General features: G+C 34.9%; 2 protein-coding genes across 3 annotated transcripts; one reads left to right on the forward strand and one right to left on the reverse strand.

Annotated features, from left to right (window-relative positions):
- The first annotated feature begins 5,626 nt into the window (after positions 1 to 5,626).
- On the forward strand, positions 5,627 to 14,547 carry LOC145571460 (peptidyl-prolyl cis-trans isomerase CYP71-like). 2 transcript variants are annotated; one of them, XR_014096578.1, is made up of 14 exons: positions 5,627 to 5,964; positions 6,332 to 6,417; positions 8,124 to 8,212; positions 8,860 to 9,099; positions 9,287 to 9,408; positions 10,213 to 10,288; positions 10,520 to 10,627; positions 10,728 to 10,904; positions 11,010 to 11,227; positions 11,366 to 11,498; positions 12,100 to 12,323; positions 13,112 to 13,265; positions 13,387 to 13,531; positions 13,972 to 14,547. XR_014096578.1 is itself a non-coding variant. In XM_081630499.1 (13 exons), exons 1-13 carry the CDS (start codon positions 5,744 to 5,746, stop codon positions 13,468 to 13,470), a joined length of 1,932 nt encoding a protein of 643 aa, XP_081486625.1. In that variant the 5' UTR covers positions 5,627 to 5,743; the 3' UTR covers positions 13,471 to 13,919. The 2 variants fall into 2 exon arrangements, 1 of the variants encoding a protein (XP_081486625.1); XM_081630499.1 differs by lacking the exon at positions 13,972 to 14,547 and having other exon boundaries at positions 13,387 to 13,919.
- A 2,993-nt stretch (positions 14,548 to 17,540) lies between these two features.
- LOC145571461 (putative inactive patatin-like protein 9) lies at positions 17,541 to 19,876 on the reverse strand. The gene is made up of 2 exons (XM_081630500.1): positions 18,730 to 19,876; positions 17,541 to 17,987 (listed from the first exon to the last, which is right to left on the reverse strand). The coding sequence occupies exons 1-2, from the start codon at positions 19,699 to 19,701 to the stop codon at positions 17,772 to 17,774; spliced, it is 1,188 nt and encodes a 395-aa protein (XP_081486626.1). The 5' UTR covers positions 19,702 to 19,876; the 3' UTR covers positions 17,541 to 17,771.
- Positions 19,877 to 21,771: the final 1,895 nt, after the last annotated feature.

Raw genomic sequence — 21,771 nt, forward strand, 5'->3', positions numbered from 1 at the left:
CTAGTAGTGGTATCCTAGTACATAATCTCTTCTTCTTATTGATTTTTAACACAATCTTTTGGCTTTCTTATCCATTGGAACGACATAGGGGAAGGTAGATAATGATCTCTAAAACTCCAAATGCTATCTTCAATTATTTTTACTTGCTACATCTTCCGTTATTCTAACTTCATTCGTTGTTGCATCATGGAGCTGTAAATCATCTATTTTTTGACTTTTGAAATAAGATAAAATCTTTTAAATATCTCTTAATCTATAAGAACAAATATAGTCATATATATAGAGTGTAGTTTGATTCGTCAATTTTTATGATGACATTACTAGGCCACATCGATACAAACTCTTAAATTGTGAATATTAATTTGGCAATTTCACTTAAAGACATATCTTATTTATTAGTTCTCAATTTTATTTCGTTTCTTAGTAAACTTGTTGCACATCATTTGTTAGATTAGTGACTTTAGTGTCCTTTAGAATTTAACAAGTTTGGAAAATTATGGTCCGTGTGAAATTTCCACATATATTTTGATGGATAAATTGTCTATTAAAAATGAATAAACCTTTGTAAAAAAAAAAAAAAAATAATAATAATAATAATAATAATAATAATAATAATAATAATAATAATAATAATAATAATAATAATAATAATAATAATAATAATAATAAACTATCCTAATATTTTATAAAAAAATATAATTATGAACTCTTTTTTTTTTTTTTTTTTTCGAGGAAATAATTATGAACTTAACTTGTTGTGAATTTTTTTTTTTATGGAAAGTTGTGATTTGAATTTATTATACATAACGTACTTCATACTCTGTATCTTTTATTGTCCTAAATTTCATTATCTAAATTTATTTCTTTTTAAAATAAGTGAATGTTAAACGAGAAAGCGTCATTTTCACTTCAGGATGTTACTCTATATTACCCCGAGACTTAAAACGTTATGTTGTTATATTAAAATATTTTAAATGCTTTTTATACAACGATTTAATCAAAAAAAAAAAATGAACAATAAATGTTATAATTTGGACTACTTTTATAGAAAATGAAGGCGAAAATCATAGCCAACAATAGAGGGACCCATTAATCAAATAGATTAAAATTATGTTAACATTTAACGTTTGGATCTTGCCCGTCAAAAAAAAAAAAAAAAAAAAAAAAAACGTTTGGATCTTGCAATTCGTGGCTACATTTACCAAATTTCATTCTCATCAAATAATTTAGCTTGATATATATAGTTTGTTTTGTGATTATCTGATAAAATTCGAGTAATAATCTTTGAGGCAAAGAATGACAAACATTTATAAACAAAATTAAAGATTTGATTTCTCTACTTGTCTTTCTTATCATTAGACAAGTGATGTTTCCTTGTTAAATTCATATTATAGCTTAGCATATATACTAGTTGTCTCTATGCTAGGCTAAGAATAATTAAGTTAAGTAGGGTATAATGAATAAATGCCACATATTATAAATGGTGTCTTCGATTTTTCATGAATATGCTTTATGTATTATGAGTAGGGCTAAATATTGTTTTCATGAAAATAGACGTGCATGCAAAATTCCATGGTAGATCGGGTCAAATGTTTGATCATATGCATGTAGCTAATTTAACCAAACTTTCCACAATATCGGCTGTTCATGTATAGTACAAGGTTATAGGGGGGCCTTCTTTTATATATCCCATAAAAACTACTACTAACTTTAATAAATATACTTTCTCCGTTTTTTTCTACTTATGTTATTATTTTTTTTTTCGATCCTTACATTCAAGTTGATTGTGAAAAGAAGATAATTTGATAATCACCCTCTACTCCGTATATTATTTCATTGTAACTAGTTGTCAATGTTTAGAGTGAAGTTATGCAAGTAGTACCATTAATTTTTACTCCTATTTTTAATTATGTTTGCATAATATATATATATGGTTGGTGCACAACACATATACACATCATTGAATGTACCCTTCTTTAGATACATTTAAATGTATGATTAAATCTCCAAAAGTCAAGATTTCTCCAAAAGTCAAGATTTCTGCATGTAGTAACATGCAAGTGATGCAACCAGCATACATTTATTTACACATTACACTTCAATTTACTTTTTGTTAACATCTCTTAAAAATATAGAAAAAAAATGTGCTAGCTTGTTTACAAAGTTGACCTTATTTACAAAGCAAACATCTACTGATCCATATATAGCCTCATATAATATACTTCAATCACTTAGAATAAATAAACTTAGCTTGTATTTTTTTTTTTTACTTGATTTACTCTATTAAATTAGGTCAATTTGTTTAGGGTGTTTGCTATGATAATCCCTTTTGTCTTGCTTTTTTATGCCACTTTGGTCAATAATGTTTTGTGTTGACAAATATGTCAAGTCAAAATGGATAAGATATTATGAGACGGGGAAAGTATTTTATAAATTTGTGTCCTTCATTTTCTATCTTAGCTAGATGTTATCAATCATCACTTTCATCTAATTTCTTGAAACAATTGTTGTATATTTGAAATGATTAGTATAAATAAAAATCACCCCAACAAATGTATTTATTCTCACAAGATATACTAGGCTTAAATAATCGGTCATAACTCATAACATAACCTCTACACATCACAAAGCATTAAAATGTAACATTACGAACGTAAGCATGACAAGCAAATATCCGGCTAGGCCCTCCTTAGTCCTTACTACATACTTTAGCAATGGCTAAAACATACACAAGAGTATGAATCATAAAATACAAAGGAAGTAAGTAGTAGAATTATTAGTATGATTAGTGACAAAAGCATATGGTATTGGTGTAATATAGCATCAAAGTCAATGCAAAAGTTTGGAAATGAGGAGACATAGGATGATTAGGATCCCGACAAGGTGAGTATAAACAAATACAAGAAGAAGTTTCAACTTAATTGGGCCGATAAAACCGGTCGGTAACGCCGTGACAAGGATTTAACCGGGTCCAATGCCAGTTAACTTGGGTTGATGGATTATCTAACCATTTTTATTTGATTATAAATTATGGAAATTTAATTATAAACTTTTATTACTAGAATAAAAAGGTTTTGTTTTTAGCCCAAAGTCCAAATGGACCGCCCATGTGAGTTGCTTTAGTGTTATTAGCATGAAAGGACGCATAGCTAAGATCTAGGAGATGTTAATTAGTGACTTAGTTGTTAATCATGTAATTTTTTTAAATCAAGATTTGACTTTATTATATAAAAATCTTCTTGTAATATAGTAAATGCATTTGCATGAGCTTAAGAATTTATGTAAGGGTCTGTTTTGTTCAGCTTAATTTAATTTCAGTTCAACTTTAATCAGTTCAGTTTTGAATCTCCTTCTCTCATAAACAATTCATTTTAACTCTATTCAATTCAGTTGACTTTAATAAATCGAAATAGGCCCTAAATTTACTCTTTTTTTTTCCCTCATTTTTTATTTTCCCTTTCCTCTCCATTACTAGTACCAATTACTTAACTAATGCATGCTCTTCATTTGGACATGTATGTATACTTTTTGATACAATCTTCATTTTATATTTTAATGTTCTTTGTTACATTCATTGTGCAGAAAAAAAAAAATAATCCAAAATCAAATGCTAATATACTACTAGTCATACTTCTTAACTACTCGTAGCTATGTAGAGTTTATGTTCTTTATAATGTAGCCTAATTGCTTGAGAAGTTGAGATGGAAGGCAAGGATAAAGTTTTATGATAGCTGCTCCTGTACTTTCCATGGCTCATTTGAGTCATTTCTCATCAAATACTCCAAAGGTCAATTACTCATTAGTATAGTTGTCAAATCAAGTGTATGGATCAGGCTTAATCACGTTAAGATTAATGTGTTCAACATAATCAAGTGTCCAGAAAATCTTGCATGGACTTGGTCCCAATAATATTATTGTAGACTTAAGGTTTATACACACGTAACCGACATTATATTCAACATAGTGACCCCTGATTTTAATATAGTAACTTTATTTTTAACATAGTATCCTTTTTTAAAACTTGTGTGACCTTTATTGTTATTATGAACTTAAAGTACAACATTATGTTGAATAGTGACCTAATTTTAATATAGTGATCTTTATTATTCATATTGACCATTATATTAAAAATTTCATTAAAAAAATTAACCTCTTATAACTTTTATAATGTCACACTAATTTTTATTTCAACATAATAACCTTTATATTTTAATATAGTGACCTTTTTTTTATTGATAAAACAATCATATTGTGTCTAATGTTGGTGGTTCACAATAAATTAGTGTGAACCAGGTCCATATATCATGTCACTTCAAGTATTGATGAAAAGTTTTTAATTTCTCAAATTGATAATTCTACTCATCAGTAACGGGAAATGATTTTGGCACACCTTTATGTGAGAGTACTATCTATGCTATTCTCATATAGGGGTGTGCCGAAATCAATTAGTAGTATGTCAAAATCACTTCAGTAACAAGTCAAGACTTGATGTGCACCCATTTCAAGATCATATACGAAAAAAGCAAAAAGACGTGGATAAAAGAACACATATTTCAAACACAAAAGTATATACACTTCAAGCCAAAAGTACATTTATATTGTTTAAACCATATGAGGATATTGCCAAACTCAAAGAAAATGTCTATTTTACATTTATGAAAGAAAGAACACATATTTCAAACACAAAAGTATATATACTTCAAGCCCAAAGTACATTTATATAGTTCAAACCATATGAAGATATTGCCAAACTCAAAGAAAATGTCTAGTTTATATTTATGACATAACACAGGTTATAATGAATGGAATATAAAGTGAAAGAACGAATTCGAATTCAAAGAATATTCAATTCAAAATCAAAATAATATAGGCAAAAGACGTCACATTTCTTGTAATCTAACTATGTTCCAAGTACACCATGAAAAATGTGCGTTAGAGTGCACAGTTTAATATGCGTTAACTAGACCATAAAGATGGCTCTGAGCCGTGTTGGGTCATGCCTCATGCCAGATTGGTTTCGGGTTAGTTAGGCCCGACCCACGGATTTCGTGCTGGGCCGGACCAAAGTTTTTAGAAGTTTGGCCTGTGCATGGCCAGGCCTACGTGCCATCGTGTCCGGCCGTGCTAGACTTGCGTGCCTAAGCAAAATTGCATTGATTTTAGCATGCTTTGTCGTGTCGGGCCCGCCTATGCTGTGCCTTATCGTGCTTCTCCCAAATAAAGGCGGCCCACAGGTTAGTAGGTTACACGCACAGTACCATGTCTTGCTTTTTTCGTTCTGGGTTGTGATGGGCTTTGGGCCGGCTCAGTACAGTGCCATCTTTACTAGAGCATTGTGAGTGAATGGGTAGAGTAAAGGATTAGTGTTGAGTCTTGGATGTGAGTTGTAAGAAGGAGAAGGCCATCTTAATCTTTAAGTGGCATGCTAGAAGCCTAGAATGTGGCCACATGAAAACATACCAATTTTAGTAGTACTAGTTATAAACAACTATACAAGAAATCACAACAATCAAAACCCAAAGAATTATCATAATATTTTTCTTGGAAAAAGCCCAAATTTCTTACTCAATTTATTGGACATTAGCCCAACTACACAAACCCATAATCAAAATCTCCCATTTTTCATCTTCTTCATTTCACCTTCAAAAAAAGTGAAAAAATTTCACTTCTTTGCTCGAACTCCAGAAACCTCAAATCCAACTTCAACCGCCATTGTTGTACAGAGAAATAAGAGCACAAATTAATGGAGGAGCCTCAAATTGAGATTGAGAATGGGAAATTGACCGAAGTTGCAGATACCCAGTTAATAAATCCCAGCAATGGAGAAGAAGCAGCAGCAGTTAAAGGAGTTGAAGAAGAAGGAGGGGAAGTGGCGGTGGGCCCAGCTCTTCCTCCACAACGTCGCCCTAAACGCCCTCTTCAGTTCGAGCATGCTTACCTCGACTCTCTTCCCTGCGCCAATATGTAATTTCTCTCTCTTTCTCTCCCCTCTTTTGGGTTTAGGGTTCTTGTTCTTAATTTTGATTATTTTTTATACTTTATAATGTGGTTTAAGTTTGTTATGATTGGGATGATGGGGTTGTTTAAAATTCGAGTGAAATGGGTATGTTAGCTGAGAAAATGGGGCTGTGATGCAATTCAGTGATTTTAATTTGGGTATATTCCTAATTTTCAAGTGTTTGAGGTTTAATTTGATGTGTACTGTGTAATTAACTGTTAATTTTCTGTTTATTATATATAAAAAAAAAACTTTTTAATTTTCTGCTTGAATATGGTTGTGTTACCTGAATTGGGTGGAGGAATTACAATGTGAGTGTTTGTGTTTAAACAGGTATGAGAAGAGTTATATGCATCGAGATGTGGTCACCCATGTCGCAGTTTCTTGTGCTGATTTCTTCATAACCGGAAGTTACGATGGTGAGTGAAATGGCCTTGCTTGCTTTGAATTTCAATCTGTTACATGATGTGCTTTGAATTATGTTGTTGGTTTTGTTGGATTCTAGTTTGGGTTAGCTTGGATTGTAAAAGCTGTGAGGTGTCTAATGTGAATAAGTTTATTGTTATGGAGCAAATACGTAAATGCTAATCGCCTGATGTTTCCTGCCCTTTAGTTTAGTTTTAGGTGTCTCTTAGCTGCTACTCTTATAAGCCTGCGTATTGGTTACTTTAAGCCAAACATGTCGAATATAAGACTACGACAAAAATAACTGTAAATAGATAGCATTTGCAGTACCAAAGGGTGGCCTGTGGAGTTGTGGATGACTTAATAAAAGGTTTGTACAAACTTCTCTAAAGAAGAAAGTCGTGGTTTTATGATCCTCAACAATAATTATTGCTATGTTTAAAGTTTAAATTTCATGCTGCCTATGCAAGAATTTGGAAAAAAAGGTTGTTGTATTTAGCCAATACAACTTTTTTTAGAATTTATTGAGAACTGGGGATGTTATAGAGAATGGGTCTGTTATGGATTGGCTAATTAAATTGTAATTAACACAAATTAAGGTAAGGAAGGCTTATCAACTAATTGATTAACATTCGAATAGGGGATACAAGTAGCAACTTTAGGCTGCCAATCTCTAAGCAACTTGAGGTTGCTACTCTCCAAGAGTTTCCTCACAATTTTCTGAATAAAACTACTACAAGATCAAACTATCATACTTATACTAATGGTCAAGGCTGACCTTAGGGAGAGTACATGTGACTACTTTACTAATTTAGAAAAACCATAAATGAACATAGCTAAAGATGGTTGCCCTTCCTTCCTTCATTCTTCTTAATTGTTTTTGGCACTTTGCAAAGAAATGCCTTCCCTATGCTTGCTGCTGCTGCCTCCCTTTCTCGCGCCTCGTGTACACCAACATCGGTTGACTTGGGTTCATCACAGGGTCAATGGAGCATGTAAAGGGTGGATTAAAGAGAAAAAAGAAATGCCTAAAGTCTGAAGACAGCGCAATAAAATACTTCGTAACAAATTAACAAGTAAATATTAAAATATGCAAATGAACGCCCTATAGATCAATCATAATACAAAACAATGAAGTTAGTCTTGGATTTACTGCAAAAGTTGGTTTAAACTTTATTGTATGTGACCATGCGTCCTTCACAGTCTTGGTGATTGATGTGTTTAACCTAGTGTGTGGAATAATGGTTACATAATTTGTCGATAAAACGTTGCCATTTAGTCATTCATTGAACTTGATTTAGAACTGTCAAAGAAAATTAAAAACAAGAAAACTGTTTGGTCTGCGCTGATTTTAATGATATTTTTGATGAGTTTGTCCAGAAAAATATATATTTTTTTTAAATCTTTTTTTTAAGCTCAATAAAAAATTGGCGTTCTCAAAGCTAATTCCATTATGATGTTCCCATCCCATCACTGTTTCATACTCAATTATGCTCTATGTCATGTTTATTAGCTTGTTAATATTTTATATGGGTTTTCCGTTTGCATTATATTTACTAAGTTTATCTGGTAATTTGTTATAATTAAGCGCGAGATTCAATGTGTTTTAGCAACCAGCTCATCAAAACTAAGGGTTTTTTTTCAAAAAAAATAAATAAATAAAAAAAATCATTTATCATTATTGTTATTGACATCCTACTCATTGTGTCATTTTCTGTAGGCCATCTGAAATTTTGGAAGAAGAGGCCAATCGGCATTGAGTTTGCAAAGCATTTTAGATCTCATCTGGGGCCCATCGAAGGATTAGCTGTGAGTTACTGTGCTCTTCGTTCTGTTTGTATCTTCTCTTGTTTTGTTTCCATGTTTTTGCTTATATTGAAGAATTCTAAATGCTGCCTTTGCAGTCTTTATTTTAAAGGCACTGTCATAATTCTTAAATAAATACTTTGTATATGCATTGGCATTGCCATAAGCATTTAATATTTCCATAATCTATATGTATGTTTTTAGTTTTAGCTCTGTGTGTGTTATAATGAGGTTAGAGAATGAGTGATGTATTTGTTCAACCTTAATTATTGTCCACTCTGTGGTTCACAAGTTTACTCTGAAATAGCAATGTGCTTTAAATGTCGCATAAATTGTAATAAATCAATAGCCACATTGTTACAATCACTTTGTGCCATTTACTGCCAGTCAACCTGGATAAAGGATGAGAGTTGCAGTAGGTATATGTCTGCCAGCATAAATAATGAGTCACATCTTATGGACATGAAACGACATTTAAATATGGTTACTTGTGATAAGTCATGTTAGCCAACTACTTATCATATTGTTGTTGTATACATTTACAATATATCCCAGGTGCTGTTGCTGTTTACACATTGTTACATTCACTGCTAACTCTTTGGATTATAAGCTTTATACTGTCTTCAGCCTGACTTAATCCAGTTTTGCAGGTTAGTTTTGATGGCTTGCTTTGTTGTACAATTTCCAGTGATCAATCTGTGAAAGTGTATGATGTGGTGAACTATGACATGATGGTCATGGTTCGTTTACCATATATCCCGGGTGCTGTTGAGTGGGTTTACAAACAAGGAGATATTAAAGCAAAGCTGGCCATTAGTGATCGGGACTCACCATTTGTGCATATATACGATGTGCGAGCTGGAAATAATGATCCAATCATTTCCAAAAAGGTATATATAATTGCTAATGTGATGCTTATGATAATCAAAGGGATAGGGGTGATAACACGAGGGATTTGGGGGGGGGGGGGGGGAAGCTAAGATAAAGCAGAATAATAAAGAAAAATAACTTTGCATTCCTTTCTTTTGCCAGTAGTTTTTATGTTTTTTTTGCTAACGTGAACTCCTCTGTTGGAAGATACACGCTGGACCGGTGAAAGTCATGAAATACAACCCTGTATTTGATGCCGTTATTTCTGCAGATACAAGGGGAATATTTGAGTACTGGGATCCTGTGACACTTGATTTTTCTGAGAATGGGTATGTACTTTTTCAGTTGTTTTTATGATTTCCCTGTTGTATTTGAGCATGTTCCAATATTTGAATAGCTTTGGAATGCATCTAAGCAACTAGATCTAAAGTAAAACACAGCATACTGCTTTTGTTCTCTCTCTCTCCCTCTCTCTCTCTCTCTCTCTCTCTCTCTCTCTCTCTCACACACACACACACACACACACACACACACACACAATAGGTCAGCCTATTACATTCTTCTGTAAGAATGCTCCCATTTCTTTCCTATCTGCAATTAATTTATATGACCATGATGAGGCTATAGCATAACATTTCTTCTGACAGGTATCTAAAAAACGTCTTTAATGAGTTGGCTATTTTATCTATACCATAGGGGACAGGGACAATAGCTGGTAGCATAAAAATACACTTTAATTTGTATGGTGTATCGCACTCATCATGTCCTGTATTTTAATGTCTGGTTACTCTGGTAGCATACAAGTTAGCACAATTGAAGATTTTGGATTGACAATGTTCTGACTTGAGAGTCATGAATCGAGAAGTGGCTTTGGGGGGAGGGAATGTGAACTTGTAGAAGAGTAAGTGTTATTGGATGCATGGTGTCTCTCCACCCTCTTTCCAGACCAGTAACATGATAAAATCCAAGTGTTAGCTAGAAGGTTTCTGTTTTCTGTATGTTATGATTCTTTTGCATATAGTATGCATGTAAACACAAATGTACTTTTCATGTAGTCTTTATAGAAGAGAAGGTTTCCTTTTAAGCTTTGAAACTTAAAAGCTGTAGCTGACAGATTTATTCCCTGCTTGCAGAATTACTTTCAAGTTGAAAACTGATACAAATCTTTTTGAAATGGTGAAGTGTAAAACAACAGTTTCTGCAATAGAGGTACTATCTCTCTTCTAATATTTGTATCTGCATTAGCATTACTGTTTTTTCGCCCCCGTTAACTTTGGTTGTGATTGTAGTTGTGCATGTTATTGTGGGTTTTGCTTATGCTTTGATATCTATCTTCTTAAAAGGATAGTGTAAATCTGATTAATGGGATAAAGTGTTTTTTTTTTTGTTTTCTTTTTTCTTATGCTATGCTGACTTAAGAATTGATGTTTTATTCCTTAGGTGAGTCCTGATGGTAAGCAATTTTCTGTTACCTCACCTGACCGCAGGATACGTGTATTTTGGTATAGGACTGGTAAATTGAGGCGAGTATATGATGAATCACTCGAGGTAGGGTTAAATTGGAAAAGTCCTCTGTTATTTATTGAATTTTTACTTTAAACCTGTGTTTCTTAAATCTCTACTGAGGTAATGCTATTCTCTTATTTAGGTGGCTCAAGATCTACAAAGAAGTGATAATCCTGTGTATCGTCTGGAGGCCATTGATTTTGGAAGAAGAATGGCTGTTGAAAAGCAAATTGAGCAAACAGAGGCTGTTCCTCAACCAAATGCAGTCTTTGATGAAAGCTCAAACTTCCTTATCTATGCTACACTCCTCGGTATTAAAGTATGTCATTAGTTTATGCTGTAGATGTATATTTACTGTTTCTATTAGATTGTTAATTTGTTATGCTGTTATTTTATGAGATTCAGTTCAATAAATTTGTTTCAGGTGGTAAATTTGCACACCAATACTGTGTCACGAATTCTTGGTAAGGTGGAAAGTAATGACAGGTTCTTAAGAATTGCCCTGTATCAAGGTGACCGAAGTAATAAAAGAGCAAGAAAGATACCCACAGCTGCTGTTAATGTTAATGAAAGCAAAGACCCCTTGATAGATCCAACTTTGATATGTTGTGCATTCAAAAAACACAGACTGTATTTATTTAGGTATGTTCTCAATGAATCCAATGTATCGTTCTTTGTAGATCTTGCTCATCTAATAGCCTTGTACGTAAGAGCTTGAGTTGAGGTTTAGACGTTTAGCGTTTATGATTTAATTCTCATACAAGATATTGCCTAACCCAGTCGGAGAGAACCAGAAGAGACTGAAGATGCCACCAAGGGACGGGATGTGTTTAACGAAAAACCTCCCGCAGATGAACTCTTGGCTGTATCAGAATTAGGAAATTCAGCAACAACATCTCTACCAGACAACGTGGTAAGCTATCATTGCTATGTTTCCCAGTATAGTATCCTTTCTAAAACATGCATATGTGCAAAAACCACATAACTGATTATAATTCCTTTGATTTCTTAAAACTGGAAGACTCACCTATGATAGATGTTTCCAATATATTGCAACACATCTACATCAGGTAATAATTAATTAAAAAAAAAAAAAAAAGGCCCTTAATTTTATGGAGCGGCTGGGAGGTGGGATTGATAAGGGTTGATGGGTAATGTGGAGTGGGTAAAGCCTTCTCTCCTATTCCCTTAAAAATTTTGTCATCCTCGAGTGTTTGTGTTTAACATCTTCCACTGGAGATATTACCCCAACCTATTTTCTGAGTATCTTCAAGATCCTGCATGCTCTAATCCCTTTGACTATATTCAGATTATATAAAAGTATTAACAATTCTTTGGATAACCTATGACCTTTTTTTTTATTTTATTTTATTTTATTTTTTTTAACATGAAGGTCTTTTTTTTTAATTTTACTTTTTTATATTTTGTATATATGGTTTTTGGAGCTTTAGTTGTAAATCTCTAGTCTTTCTTTATTGTTTTATCATCCTTTCTTTTTCCTTGTTCTGATCCAGATTCTAAACACAACAATGGGAGACATTCACATGAAGCTCTATCCAGAAGAATGTCCAAAAACTGTGGAAAACTTTACCACGCATTGTCGGAATGGATATTATGATAATCTGATTTTCCACCGTGTCATTAAAGGTTTCATGGTTCAGACAGGAGATCCACTTGGAGATGGAACTGGTGGGCAATCAATTTGGGGAAGGGAATTTGAGGATGAATTTCACAAAAGGTGACATCTTTTATGCCAACTGCTGGTTTCTTAGACTATCTGAATACCAGTTCTTATTTTTCAGTTTTCATGTATATGGAGTATGGCCACCTAACAGATTCAATCATCGTATTTTTCTAATTAATCTGGAAAATTATTCATAAGAGAGAACTGTAGTTTAAGAGTTGATTTTTGAAACAAATTTACTTGGCAATATCTTATACCTACCAGGTTTCCACCCAATGGAAAAGAAGGAATGACAAAAGGTTGGCTTATGACTCTTCTTGATGAACCTTGCCTTAGACTCGTAGGAGCTAATTCCTTGAACATGCCGTAGTCTATTTGAAGGCATTTCACTCTGTAATCGCGACCTCGTAGCTGTCTTTAGATGTGCTGCCCTCTCGTTAAAGTTAATGCACACAGATAAAAGATTTGATAGTTGTTGCTGTGTTATTCTAAGGTGACTTAATATTGCAATTGGTATCATGAAACAAAGGGATTGGCTTAGGTAATTTGAAAGATTGAAACAGAGGTACTCAATGCAATTTTTTTGTTTAATGTATGAAGTTGTTGCTCTGTGTGTTTGCGTGCCTGGATGTGTGTTTATCTGTGTTTTGATGGTAATTGATTCTGAAAATAGGACTCCCATATGTAACTTTTTGTTATCATCGATAAGAATTTCATTCAACATTATGTATTATGGATGCAGGGTGCAAGCTTTTGTTCATTTACAAATGTTTATTTCTTGTTATTGAATGATATTAGTATCTCATCATTAACATTATCTGTTATCTGTATCTGGTGTACAGTTTGCGGCATGACAGGCCCTTCACAGTTTCTATGGCAAATGCCGGTCCTAATTCTAATGGTTCACAATTTTTCATAACCACGGTAGCTACTCCATGGCTTGATAACAAACATACAGTTTTTGGTAGAGTAGTCAAGGGAATGGACGTTGTACAGGTATGACAGGACACTTTTTTAAATTTCCTAAGCTGCTATATGTTCGACTACACATTGTTAGTTTTGATATTTTCAGTTATACTGTTAGCCTAACTGTCATTTTTTTCTTACTTTCACACAGGCCATAGAAAAAGTGAAGACTGACAGAGACGACAAGCCATACCAAGATGTCAAGATTCTTAGCGTAACCGTACCCAAATCCTAGGAGAGCTTATGTATTACAAATTGGATGATGGTTGTTACTTGCTACAAGTTGTCCACACCAGGTATTTAGTGTAATCTACCTTGAAACTATAAGATTGTGTGTGCTGAAACTTAATGTTTGAATGAGTAGAAAATTCTCCAAAATCTGGACTGCATTTAGTTTTATACTAAAGGAGACTCCAAGAGGGGCTTGGTGATTTTTGAAACTATCATACACTCAATTTGTCTGTGAATCTTAAGAATGGGTTAATTTCCTTTTTATTTTTTGGGCTGCTGTTGACCTGTAGTCTTATTTTGCTTATGGGCAATAGTTGGAGACTATTATACTACTAGAATTTTTGGAGTTACAAAACATGGCTCTTCTAGATCAACTTATTTTTTACCTTTTCTAAACAAAAAAAAAAATAACAAAAATGATCCCTAGAATGTTGCTCTCTTGTTTTAATGTCATTCACAAGTCTACTTCGATCTTCTTTGCTTGATACATTTTTTAATATGTCAGAATATACTGCCTCATCCGTGTTTTAAAAATGTTGGTTGCAATATTTCCTGAATGGCTTCCTGTTCGGCCAGTTGCCTTTGGACCAAGATAATGTTTTTTATGGCAAGTCCTGTATAATAAGTCGAGCTAAGTTGAAGTGTTCAAATTCTGAAAATTGGTTGCTGCAAAAATTGCTATTCAGTAGCTGTTGGCAGCTGTGAGGTTGTTGATGCTCCCATTATTGTCTTGGTGAGTTATTGGGGGTTTTGTTCTTTTGTGCCAATCAGTTCATGAACACAATAATGAATCGATTTTGTTATTTGTGAGAAACGATACCAGTGGCACCAATAGTGAAGTTTGATTTCATTTACAGATCACGAATTCTTGTACCCCTATCTAGTACAAGATACTTTCTTGCTATGCTATCATCATCAAAACATCGTTGAGAGGATTGCTATTTATTTTCATGTACTGTATATGAGACTACTAGTATATGTTAATGATCAGATATGGACCACCGCAATTTATTTAGATCTAAATCTGATCATGTCCTAAGTTGAAGGTTTTGTTTTTCTTGGCTAGAGAATATAGTTAATCAGTATTTTTTGGACAATGGAAGAAGGAACACTTTTTACAGAAAATTGCATTTCTAAGCTTAAATTGATTATCTATGTTATTTTTGCATTTTTACATGCAATGCAATTTCATGCCAGGGTCTGAAAAGTAATTGCATTTCTATGTGATTATAATTACTGTATAATACTTCTTCGTATGATTTAATGTTTGTAAAGATTTTTTTTCCTGGATGTCAAATTGTCAAAAAAATACTTCTTAAAGAAAGTCATACGTAGCAAGGTGTAGAATTTTTTTTCTCATGAGGCATTATGAAGACAGAATGTAGAGGACTTTTTTTTGGGTTCTTCTACTGACTCAAGGTATTCATGTACATAGAGATAGAGGGTTGGGTGAATTTTAACGAGTTTTAACCAATGTTTAATGGCAGTTTTGTGGAAATCATAGCAGTTAAGATTTCCGTGGTTGGATATTATTTTTAACTAGCATTGTGTTTGTATGTTAGCTTGAACTTTTTGTTGCATTACTAGATTAAATTGCCTAATTATTATATAACAATTATTTCTTCATGGAAGTAGCTCAAATTTTCTTTGTTTAAATTTAAACAAGGACTTCTGGGAAGTTTATCCCCATTTTCAGGATGTTAAGATAGGTTACAAAGGCGGTATGGGGACAGCCCTCCTAATTAGGGAGTCTCTCTCATTGTCGGTTTAGATTATGATTCCATCAGTAAGTAAGGATATTCGATTCCACCTAGGTTTACTCTGAGATAGGGACGGGTACCAAGTGTAGTTCAGATTAATTCCATCCTTGATAATAGAATGGATTACATTCCTCTGAAACTCCTAAATTCCATTTACACTGTTAGGAAATCGTCTTTATGGAGTAAAAACGTTCAAGCTGTATAATATTATGATGGTTTATTGAAAATCCATTCTCCTTTTTAGGGATCCTGTAAGTCTCTCCAACCAGAAACTTCCGGGATTAAGAAGCATGAATATCCCAGCAGAAGTTCATTCATTGTTCGTATAGTTATTTCCTCTGTAAAATTAGTACTCCGTAGATTTTTTTGGAATTGAATTTAGCTCCAGGTATTTTCTTAGATGATCATTCTATTTGATTTTGTTCGATTCAAGCTGTCGGTGTACTTGATTGAGCAACTCATGTACCAGGCTGAAAATTTTGTTCCCCACCTCCTTTTCAGCTTATAATGAAATATCTGGGAATTTTATTTGGTGATGCCATTGTTGGTCCCTCATCAGATACAAATCAATTCATTTTGGTACACCAAATCCTTTCAAATCTTAAATCAGAAATTGATTTTTTCTCCATATTAGAACTTTCCGTGTGGAAATAATAGTCACATACAATAAGTGATACGTAGTATATCGCATCGAAAGATTTTATGGTTGGGTTTTCAAACATATCCCTACTATAATGGAGTGGCGGATACAGGACATGGAAGAGATTATCAATGTAATACAGTAGGTTAATTTAGTGAAGCAGTGTAACAAAAAATAAACCGATATTGGGACAATATAGTAGGTTAATTTAGTGAAGCAGTGTAACAAAAAATAAACCGATATTGGGACAATATGACAATTAAAACTCAGAACCGACGGAGGGGTATCGAATTTTGTGAAAGACAAATATCTTCTTTTTTATTATGTCCCAGCAGTATTAACATCTGCTCCCACACGTTCCATGTGTTTTTGTCCTGCTAATTAATAGAAGTACTTCTTAGTTCAGTTAGTTGCAAGATCTTATTGAAGCTTCTGATTTCCATAGCTAAGCTAATTCAGATCTATATAATTATCTTTCCATGTTTTTGTATTCTCAGATCTTGAGAATCTGATGTATCATGTAATCGTGTTTATCTGAATATGAAGATCCAATCTACCCTTGCAATATTATCTGTGTACCTTCACATTTTCTCCTCTGCCATATTCACCTTAAAGTAACCCTTTTCCTTCTTTCATGTTAGCTTAAACCTTTTTTTTTTATTTTTTTTTTATTTTTGGTGTCATTCCATAGTTAGAGCTTAGAGCTATGTTATTTGTATTACAGACCAATATAGGGTTTGAAAATGCGCGTTTTCTCTCACTATTAGTCGTGTCCGAGTAGGTTGGCTAATTTTTTGTGTGTCAATTTGTACTTAGAGGCATTAGAGCTGTATTCTCTGTGTTACATACGGTTATAACTTGTTAATACTCGTTCTCTCTCACTATTAATCGTGTCTGAGGAGGTTCAAGTATAGGTTCAATAATGGTCGTGCTCTTTTGCCATCAGTTGGGTTTGACGGGGTTCAGATTGTAGCCCCTTTTCGGACATGGTGTCGTCTTTTAGAGTATCTGGTTATGAGTACTCGTTGAAAGCTTGAAACACTCTTATCAATTTAGACTGCATATTCACGGAAAAGTTAATCAAGTCAAAAGGAGACATTTCGGCGTGGAGCAATATTCAGACATTAACTGACAAAATGTGACATTTTGACATTAAGTACTACTGCATTAGTACTATTAGTACTAGTGTACTACCCATCTACAGGATTCCCACTTTACTGCTTTAGTAACTACTGTCTACAGAATAAAGCTTAACCTCTCAAATCTTCTTTTTACATATTTAGATTCCAATTTTCTCGTAATTATCGGGGATTAATTATCTGTCAACTTGAGCTTTACGAGTTGTATAATTAAACCTAGACTAAATCTTACTTAAAATTAAATAAGCACGGCGTTTTGATTCTGACCGTCTTCATCAAGCTTTTAATTATTGTTTACTTAAACAGTAAAACCTGAGCTGTGAACTGTGAACTCTGAATCTCTAATCACTGGAAACTAACTAGAATAATTTATGGTTTATTAATCCCCGAATCAATCCACATTTTACGTGATCTGGTTAATTTAATCAGCGGAAGCACGAGGGAAAGACACAAGATTATCAGTTACTAATCTGGATCTTATCGACCCTATATTTTTCTCACTTGGATTACAAAAAACAAAGAAATATAAATTACATAGTCAGATAGAGCTTAGAGAAGCTCTATTTAGAGAGTATTATATAGTCATAGATTTCACACACCTACGTTGGCATACACAAAGAGTTAGTAGCAGGTTACTTAAACCTGAGGTAGGTTCCAATCTTACAAACTGCATTTCTATATTCTACACCACCATTAACGGGGCACAAAAAACACTACTAACTAATGACAGGTAGTTCGACCAGACAAAATGTGATTAACGCCTTAATTAACGCCCATCAAGCATAGGACTCAGAGATTTGTATGGACTAGGTGGCAGACTGCTCTTTCCTGATGCAGCTACGAGGCGTTGTGCAAACGCCTCGATTCTCTCCCCGTTTGACTCTCCCAACATACGTTTTCCACCAAACGTTAGCGACTCCACACCCTTCTCCTTTAACACTTCCTCCATCGTTGTTGGTTCCAATCCTCCTAGTCCGTTTGCCTGTACATACATACAATGCCGACATTAGTACCAATGCATTACTACTAGTAAAATGCGCACAATACATTATTAATCTACATCCATTTACCTTTTTTTTTTTTTGAGAAAACATCCATTTACCTAGTAAAACAACATAATTACATTCTCCAAGCACGTCTTATTTACCACATTCATTCAAGTACATCTAGATAATATCGATTATTTTTCGAGATAGTAAATTTCCTTATTTTACTAGCCGGAATAAGTTAGGCTATACTACCAACTATTCTAACTTCTTGTGTATTTTTCATATCCAAAAAAATGATTAACACATACCACTTGTGACTCAACAGGATAAAAACAATGTGCTAAAAAAATTAAATACAATCTTGAGATATGATTTTGCCTTTTCTATTTCTCTTTTTTTTCCTTCTTTAGCAAAAGTGTCGGCAAAATTATTTTAAACATAAAATCCGTGAATTATGCGACTGCACAATTATTACACATATAACATAGTTGACGAAGTTGTCGACCTTCGTCGGTCTCTAATATAAATTGTTGTCCCATCCAAAATTTATTACTCCATGCTTCATCATACATCATACACTACTACGATCATTTCATACCTCTCTAATCATCATTCATATTCGTTAATGTCGATTTCTAACGGTTAATCTACTCAACAACGAACAAATAATCCTAATTAATTAAAAATCGCTAATAATTAATAACGAGTTTGACTTAAATTAAACAAAGAAATTACCTGAATACGAACGTAATCGTTACGATTCCAACAGAACGCGTTGCCTAGCATTTGATCAATTGTCTCGGAAACACCGTCAACAGCAATGTTTACAACAGAATCAGTTGAACATTCTCCATTTTTACTGCTCACGGTTAATTTTCCACTACTACTCAACGTTCCGTTACCTAAAGACAATACCAGTAAATCTTCAACGCCGTTTACCGACGGAAAATCAACCTTATTATGCAGAACATGAGTAACAGCTGCAGCTGTCGGATTATTCATCACTAAACCACCGTCAACGCCGTAACACGCCGTTTTGCCGTCAACGGACGTTAACTCGAACGGCTCAAACACCGACGGCGTCGCCATTGCAGCGCGACACACTTTCCAAAGCTCGAAGTCTAACGACGTAAACTCCGACGCGCTAGCAGCAGCGCGTGAGAAAACGAACGGCGCAGATGTGTTGAGGTCGTAACACGGAATAAGGATCGGCTTACAAGTGTCCTTCAGCGTCATCGGAGTTTTCTTCCCATTCTTCGAGAAAACTCCTTTTAGAACCTTCTCGAGACTTTCACCGGAGCATCGGCGAGATTTCCGGCGACGGAGAACTCCGCCGCGCTTTGGCTTAAACATCGCCGAGAAATTTCCGACGAGGAATTTCGCCGCGTCCTTCGCCGTAAACATCGGACGGCCGGAAGAATCCGCCGCCGTGAGAATCGCCGCGAGAAGACCGCCGATTCCAGTTCCGGCAACAATATCAAAAAAATCAGCAATTCGTGAATCATGATTACCTGTTTTCAAACGAATCGCCTCCTCCAAATGAACTAAGAAGGCAACCGCAACGGCGGCGGAGGTTCCTCCGCCATCGATGCTGAGTATCCTCGCTTTCTTAGCGGTTCCGCCGTTGTTGCTGTTATTACTGGAAAGCCATTGTTGCTCGAGCTTGGAGAATATCTCCATTGTCATCTTACTAAGCTCCATTTCCATGGAAGTTTGATAGTTTTTTTTCTCAGAAGAGAGAGAAAAAAAAAGTAAGAAGAGAGAGAAAATAGAGAGAGAAGAAGAGAGTTTGGTCACGAAAATGGTGATGGTGGAAGAAATGGAGAGTAATAATAATAAATAGAGTCACATAGTTGGGTGTTTATATATAACGAGGACTTAGTATTGAGGAGGACTGCTACGAACAGGAGAGTCATATTCCATTGATGATAGACGTGCGTTTTTATTAATTTTTAAATTTAATTTAATTAATTAGGGGGTAATTTAATTTAATTCTAATTTTGTTGGTTTTTGTTTTTAGTGTTGTACAAATTTAATTAAAATTTTTGGTGTATGAAGGTAGTAGTAGGTGGAAGTATGTTATGGGGTTTATCAAATTAGCACTGTTGACTAACTGAGCTTGGTGTCGTTGTCTTGTTGGCACCTTCTTACGTGTTTCTTCCTTTCATCCCTTTTTCTTCCACATGTACTGTTTTTGTCTGGATCTGATCCCCAAAAACTCGAACCCGAGATCCTGATACTCCTATCGGCAAGCTGAGAACCTACACAATGAGAAGAAGTTAGCTAACCCCGGGGTGATCCGGGGATAACCACTCCGATGATAAAGTCAGCAAGTGTTTAAGAAAGGAAGATAAGTATGAGAGAGAAAGTAGAGAGAGTGTAATTAAAATCCTCATTAATGAGGTCTCACCTACTATTTATAATGATCCAACTTGACAGGTGGCTCTCATCCATGCAAAGCTTCTTGAGCCAAGTGTCAAGCTTTTGTTGCCACGTGCCGAATTCCGACAAGCCGATATGTCTACTTTCTGGTACATATCAGCGCCTTTTCGCAATTACTGAAGGTTTGATCACGCGTTTCTTCAAGATATCGGCCTTGCCTACATATCATCCCATACAATTTGGCGCTAAAAGGAGGGGACATTGATCACTTCTATCGCCTAAGAACCTCACACAAATAAATATATATAACAACAATAATCATGGCCGGAAATAATGAAACACTAGTGACAAGAAAAGTAGTAAACCAATCAGTAGAGCAACCTCAGGTAGAGATAGTGGATGAAACTCATACCTTGGAGGATAACCAGTTTCATATGCCGTTAACCTCCCCTGCGGGTGGAGGGGAGGCAGAGGATCCTATGGCAGCATTCACACCAGATGAATTGGAGATAGCAGCAAGGGTGATGAGTGCAATGAGTAAGAAGAGAAAGGAGGCTGAGATGGCACAAGCTGAAAGGGGGGCCGCTCAGGCCGATATGGGAACACCACACAACAATCAGGGAGAGCAACATAATCAGTTGATAAACTCGCCCAGGAGACCCCAACATGAGTCGCCGGTAAGAACTCACACTATGTCGCGACGGGTTGAGCAATCCTCAAGTCATACCGTTAGTACAAGAACCCAACAGCAGAGAAGTTCGCAAGTAGATGGGCAGGCAGTGCGAACCGTGGTGCAGTTAAGGGCATCTCCATTTACACAGAATATTCTAGACCAGCCGATGGAAAAGGTGAAAATGCCGACTTGTAGGTATAATGGAAGGGGAGACCCAGCAAGGTTTATAACGTCCTATGAGGGACACATGATGTTGTATACCAATTCAGATGCAGTTTGGTGTAAGGTCTTTCCAACTACCTTGATTGGGGCTGCGGCCGATTGGTTTAACAACCTTGGAGTTGGATCGGTGGATAGTTTTGAAAGGTTGACCGAAATGTTTGTGGGTCAGTATGTCAGCAATAGTGTGCGGCAGAGGACCTCTGGGGAGCTAATGGCTGTTGAGAAGAGGCCAGATGAGTCTCTGAGGGATTACATTAAGCGATTTAATAATGAGGCAAACACAATCCCAAAACTGCAACAAGAAATAGCTGTAATGGCTTTGATGAATGGCTTGGTTGATTCTGATTTCAAGCGTTATCTTACGAGGAAAAATTTGCCGACATTGGCAGCGGCGTTCAGTAAAGCCCATGATTACATAAAGAGTGAAGAATTGATGAAAACTAGTAGTAGAAATGCAGTTGTCGGAAGAGGGCAAAATCAGCATGAAGGGACATTGTCCG

This window comes from Chenopodium album, chromosome 12 (genome assembly GCF_948465745.1).
Source record: "Chenopodium album chromosome 12, dcCheAlbu1.1, whole genome shotgun sequence".
NCBI lineage: Eukaryota > Viridiplantae > Streptophyta > Magnoliopsida > Caryophyllales > Amaranthaceae > Chenopodium > Chenopodium album.